Source organism: Elaeis guineensis, chromosome 4, assembly GCF_000442705.2.
Source record: "Elaeis guineensis isolate ETL-2024a chromosome 4, EG11, whole genome shotgun sequence".
NCBI lineage: Eukaryota > Viridiplantae > Streptophyta > Magnoliopsida > Arecales > Arecaceae > Elaeis > Elaeis guineensis.
In genome coordinates, this window is record NC_025996.2 from 22,148,791 (window position 1) to 22,155,078 (window position 6,288).

The 6,288-nt window shown below is 38.0% G+C and overlaps 2 protein-coding genes across 2 annotated transcripts in view; both read right to left on the minus strand.

Annotated features, from left to right (window-relative positions):
• LOC105043401 (probable transcriptional regulator SLK3) overlaps nucleotides 1–3,961 on the minus strand; it is a 34,381-nt gene extending 30,420 nt beyond the window's left edge. Inside the window, exon 1 of the mRNA XM_073255845.1 lies at nucleotides 3,832–3,961. Within this exon, the coding sequence (XP_073111946.1) occupies nucleotides 3,832–3,904 (73 nt within the window). The 5' untranslated portion in view covers nucleotides 3,905–3,961. The remainder of the gene's footprint in view (nucleotides 1–3,831) is intronic.
• On the minus strand, nucleotides 920–3,377 carry LOC140857200 (probable transcriptional regulator SLK3). The gene is made up of 5 exons (XM_073255844.1): nucleotides 3,095–3,377; nucleotides 2,848–2,979; nucleotides 2,532–2,580; nucleotides 1,234–1,448; nucleotides 920–1,151 (listed from the first exon to the last, which is right to left on the minus strand). The coding sequence occupies exons 1-5, from the start codon at nucleotides 3,170–3,172 to the stop codon at nucleotides 1,077–1,079; spliced, it is 549 nt and encodes a 182-aa protein (XP_073111945.1). The 5' UTR covers nucleotides 3,173–3,377; the 3' UTR covers nucleotides 920–1,076.
• Nucleotides 3,962–6,288: the final 2,327 nt, after the last annotated feature.

Below are 6,288 nucleotides of genomic sequence, written 5' to 3' on the forward strand. Positions count from 1 at the left end.
ATCTTAACTTTATGGCTGTCCTAATAAACATACAGATCCACAAGCAGGTGAACACCAAATGATATACAGGATTATAGTATTCTATAAGCAATGCCATATAAAATGACAAAAAAGAGATAAATAACAGATTGACCTTAAAGATTCTAAAAGGAAATACTAAACTATGTAGAGATTCACCTCTACAATATAAGAACTGAGAGTCCATGAAAGATTAGGACAAACCCTTGCACATGAGAGGCATCAAGTTGCTTCAGGATCTTCTTTAGGCTATTTGACACAGCATTAGATTTCCACTTTTGATTGGACTCTACCTTCCTTATAGGATTAGAATATTCCAAAGCATTTTCCTTTCATATTATATGAATCAAAAAACTTTCTATGCAAGTACCCAACAATCCAGCATTTATCATCAAGGAATCCATATATCCAAGAACTTTCTACATATATGTCTAACTGAATTTGTGTGGTAGTGCACGGAACTGGGAAAAGGGGGCAGGGAGTGGAGGGAGTGTTTCTTTGAATTCTTAAATCTGAAGCACACCCATATAGGCACGTAACTAGGAAGAGTGCTGACTGCTTTATTGATGTTTAACTAAAGCTTTTGTTCAGCAGAACAGCTTTTTATTTTTCATAACAAGGAATGTACATATTAAAAAAGGATTTTCATGGTATTAGGTTCAATCTTTTTTCACACAGAGTTGAATTTCAGCAGATAGTTTTCACATGTTAAGATAATTTTGGAAATTCAAAGAACTTCTAAAATAGTTAATGGCAATATGAAGGCAACAGGTGCCAGCAGGAGCTAAAAAGGAAAGGTTGTAAAGTGAAAAACAAACCAAAATTTAAATGAAGCTCTTCAGTCTTCAATGCGACATGTTTATACCCATTAGAGATTTTTTTTTTTTTTTTTTTGGGCGGCGGGGGGGGGGTGGTGTGTGGGGAGGAAAAGGGGAAATAACTACCATGGATCATAGTGCGAAATATATGCTATGAAGAGTGGAATCTGGAAACTTCTATTCGCATTTGATAAAAGAGTGCCACATACATGTGAATGGAACTATGGAAGATATAAACAACTATACCTGAGGTACTATTAATCGACGAAGTAAAAATTCTTCATGACGTCGAGCACAAAACTCCCAAGACACTATCTGAAGAATAAATTAGTTAAAACGTTAGATACATCTAATATTTGTCAGGTTGTATACATAATATGGCACAAACATTTATAACCTTTAAATCTGGCATGAATATGATTCGCATTTGACCCTCATGAACAACACGAACTTGTTCATAGACACTTTCTTGAACAGCTTTTGCATAGTCCAACACCATCATTCCTGTAGGAAGCCAGAATTCGCGGGGCATGTCAAGAAATAAAAACTCATCGGTAAGCCCACTGTCAAATTCGATCTGAAATAGCCGAGGAAGTACTTCAAATGTAGCCTCTGCTCAAAAATGATAAATTAAACAGTTAACTTAAAGATCACATTCATCATACATTTCTGCAAAATCATTTATTAATTTAAACAAGCATGTGTAATTAAGTTGAAAACCTAAGATTATATGCAATCAGAAATGAAGAAACATTCTAAAATTGCAATACTACTCCATTGTCAAAAAAAAAAAAAAAAGATGGTACAAAACCTGAAGATTTTAATATCTGGAAAAAAAAAAAGAATGTCAGAAGATGATATATTGTGCTTGCACATGCCTTTGCCATTGCCAGTTTTTATGTAGGGACTAGAGAATACATAATATGTGATGGAGTCTAGATTTGGTTTGAGCTTTATCAGTTGAATTCAATTTTTTCTGAAGTTTAATTGAGTTCTGCAAAAATTTATGTAGCTCTATGAGAGTGATGGTTAATTTTTCATGTACACATATGCACCTCTAAATTTATATTTAGTTTAATCAACCTCAGTCTGAGGAATGGGCCAATCCGAGTTTGGCTCCATTTTCAGACAGTTGTTTTGCAGAACAAGCAACCGAATCTTGTTTTTGTTGGAAGCACCATTCCCTTAACGAAGGGTATAGTTCCACTTTTAGATGGGAGGAACATTCATTCTTGTTCCTGTTGGTAGGGCTTAAGCATGAATAACAATTAAAAATAACTTAAACTACAACAACTTGCAAATGATGTAACTTACAAAATACATATATTGTTAACTATATTAGACTGCTATATAACATCTCTATCCTTTTAACCTTTAGTCTTGCTATTATATTTGACTTCTTTTCTTTCATATATTCTCTCTCCCCTTCCCCTTTTATCTCCTCCACTCCCATTTCTTCTGTTTTGTTGCTGTTACTTACAGCAGCAAATAGAGAAAAATCAAATCGATAACAGATCTAGTTATATCTTTACCATAAAGATATTATGCAGACTGTTCTCCTCACATATGCTGCATCATTCATAGTAAAAGAAAAATTAAAAAAAAAAAAACACTCCCTGTAAAAGCTAACCTATATAAAGCAAATTTTCTATATCCATCAGCTAATGGCATTGAGAAGTAATGAATATTACTAACCAAATCCTTTTCCAGATTTAGAACCACAGATACCACACTGCCATGAATCCTGCAAGATTAATGAAATAGTATTCATGTTAGATGCCATTGCATGCATGTAGAAGTATCCAATTTATCAGACATACATGAATGTTATAATTGTACAAAGGTCGTACAATGTTATTGTTCTCGTGCAAATATATACACATGCATGATATGCAGGATTGCATATGATGTAGGTCACAAAAGAAAACTTCAAGAGCAACAAGATACCAAGGGATGTACAATGAAAGTGGGAGCATAAAACGAAGGAAAAATTTGCAGCTCAAAAACAGACCTTAGCTGCTTGAGGGAAAACACCAGAGGCATGGTTGCCAGCATTTCCATATGATGCTAAACACCACCTTTTCTTAGCTCGTGGTGCAAAATACTCAAGCACAAATTTCCTCCAGTATGCTATACAATTATCCTACAATTAACAGCAACTGAAGTCAGACCAACTTGATATGTCAATAGCAGTATCAAGGAGTGATCTAGCAGGTATTTCAAGAATAGTAATTAAAAAAAAAAAATCATCAACTCACGGGTGGTCGATGTCGCTGGTGATACATGTATTGCATAAGCCGCCGAGTACATATCCCACAATCTGAAGGGCGTCTCATAGGGAGCGCTGCCTGCACAGCCTGATGCTGGAGTTGGCTGTGTCTCACTTGCTGGAGTTGTGGCTTCAGCTGGATACGCTGCCATCTGTGGCAAGGACTGCAACATGTGCTGCAGCTGAGGCTGGTGTGATAATCTTTGTTGTTGGATCCTAGCCTGCAATTGTGGATTCTGGCGCCCCTGAATCTGCAATGTCTCCTGCCTCTGCAACATCTGCAGGATTATCCTCCGGCTGCATGATGTCAAGCTTGATTTCTTTTGGGCATGCAATGGAATGTCCAGCTCCTGTGCCATTGGGGACTGCAGTGGAGCACTGGAAGCCCCTTGCACCAGTCCTGCTCTTGGTGTTGGTGCTGGCTCTGTCTCTTGAGGGAGGAGCCATCCACCATTGAGGAACCCAAGACAACATTGGAGGAGAAAGACATGGGCGAAGCTGGAAGCTGTGCGCATGACTCATTGTTGATACTGGTGCTTCTCTGCAATCGGGGTCGTCCAGAAAGTGCCGAATTGGCATCTGTAACCAGTGAGCTCGCACCAATACTAGGCCCAGAGGAATTTGTTCCACTATTCAGGGCTCTGCAGTTCATTTCGCGGGAACAAGGTCCCAGGCCAGACTGCCCATTCCCCGAAGAGTTTCCTGTGGCAGGACTCTGGCCATCACCTTGGAAGAAAACGCCTGAAGCAGATGAAGATTGTGACGGGCCTCCACCTCCAGCCACCCTGGCTGGAGCCATCGAAGGAGTGCCTTTGATCGGCAACGAGAATCAAGATACCGCTCCAACCAACGCCAACCTTTCATAAGGATAAAGAATTGAATGAATAACAAAATAAAAAACTATTCCCTTGCGTTACAAGAACCAAACCCTTAAACAATGCCAAGATCTCTCCTTTCCTCTTCTCTGCCCTTCCAACCGAGGGAAAAAGGTAGTATACAAAAGAGAAATTAAATCCTGGAATTTGTTCGCATCCAATAAACCTTTCTGATTCACCAATTAGGGCAAATAGCTGTATCTAACTTAATAAGAAGGCATTCATCTATGAAATTACACCTTTCGTGCAAAACATAAATATTAACATCAATGCTACAATCTAAGCAATTTCAACTAAAAAACGCCAAGAAAACCGCGAAAAGAACGCACATGGAACGATAACCGGACCATCAATCCAAATAAAGATGAACCCGATAAACCCTAAACATCCCCCAATGCCTCAGATTCCGTTCTAAGGAGTAGAATCGGGGGAAAATAAAGCAAGAACAAAACCCTAATATATCGGTCGTCCTGGTTATATCCAAGGAACATCCTGATCTCACTAGAATCATTAGAAAGATTAAGAAAAACGATGGTCTCATCTGCGGTTCGAAAGATTACAATCCTTTACCGGACAGCGATCAAAACAAAAAATAAGGAAAGCAAAAAAGGGGAAAATAACAATTGACGATTTATACGTACTATAGCACCAAGGTTTACCGCTCGAGATCGAGCTGGAAAGAAAACTACCAACCTCCCGCTCTCCTCGTCGCACTCGACACGCCTCCCCTCGATCTCTGTCGCTCTCTATCAGTTTCTCTCGCAGGGTCGCAGTGGAGTCCGCCTTCTCCTTTATTGACCGGCTCCGACTGACGCGTGGGGTTTTGGAGGGGGCCGAGGGATCGTACTATGAGCGCCCCGCGGCCCACGGACGAGCCGTCGAGATCCCGTGGTCGCGAACGAAACGTGTCTCTGAGTCTTCCAACACGTGGAGGGAACTTATTGGTTCCAGGATACGTTACTGACCGTAGCGCGAGTACGGCGATCGTCGTCTGCGAGCAGTCTCAGACGACAGTGATGTTATGCCACGTTGGACGTCAAGTTAATCGGACGGTCTGCATTAATCACAAACCCCAGCTGGGACCCAAGGAGGCACGTGCAATGCTAATAATAATAAATAAATATATAAAAAATGGTGATAAGCACGTGATAACGCAAGCAAGAGAGACGTGATGGGCTGTGGTTCGTCCGTGCGTTTCCCGAACGTTGTCATACTCCTCTGACGTATCCAAGTCTTAGTCTTATTAGATTTTCGATTTGGCTGATTATTAATTTTTATAATATTAGAATTCAAATCTATATTAAATTAGATCGAGCTTTAGAACCAATGTTTGAATTTGTTTTTAATTGAGATGGAATAATAATATTTTTATATTTAATAGGAGATAATAACATGAGTGTAATTAAGAAGATAATAGAGTTACATAAATTTGAAGCTTCGAATTGAAAGTTTTTTCTGAGACAGTAAAATTATTATTTTAATATTTTTAAATAAATTATTTTTTTTTCAAAATTATTATTTTATTAATTTATTTATTAGAAAAAAACAAACAAAGTCTGAAGGCTGCTATCCCCCGACCTTCTTCATTTTCGATAAAAAAACAAATCGATATCTTGATCTCCGAAAGTATTTTTCTTATCCCGCTGCATCTCCCTTCCTTCGTTGAGCCTTTCCTTTTGTGGTTTGGGAAGGATTCCCTTATTTGAATGTGGCATTCTTGAATTCTCCTTTGAGGACCCCGGGGTTGTTTTGGTTTTAACATAGGCTCAAAATGATTGGAGGGTCCTAGCTACCCATGCGTTTAATACAAAAAAGCCTCTGAAAAACTGCAGGGATGACAAAAAGACAGTGTTTTCCTATGTTGCATTGAAGAAAAGACCAAGAGAAGACTTTCTTCTCTTAGGTTTCTTCATTCCGCGCCCACTGTATTTGTTATAGATTCTTAATAGGTGCAGTTGATTTATTTTAGATAAAATGACATTCTATATTGTATTAGAATTATAGATTTTAAATTGATAGTTTTGAGTTGGAGTTGTTAGATTTTTTAGTGAGATATTTTTATTAAAAAAATAGATAAGTTATTCTGACCCTTCTTTTTTCTAATAATTTATTTTTAAAAAATATTCTTTTATTTTATTTAATTGATGTTTATTTTGGATTTGAACCGATATGATCTACCAACAACATACCGTTCTACAAAATCCATATTAAAAATTATTTTAATATAATATAATACAAATAGGGTGAAACCACCTGAGTCCTCGTGGTAGAGAATTGTTGCAAGTAAGATAGGACTATGAAATTCTAA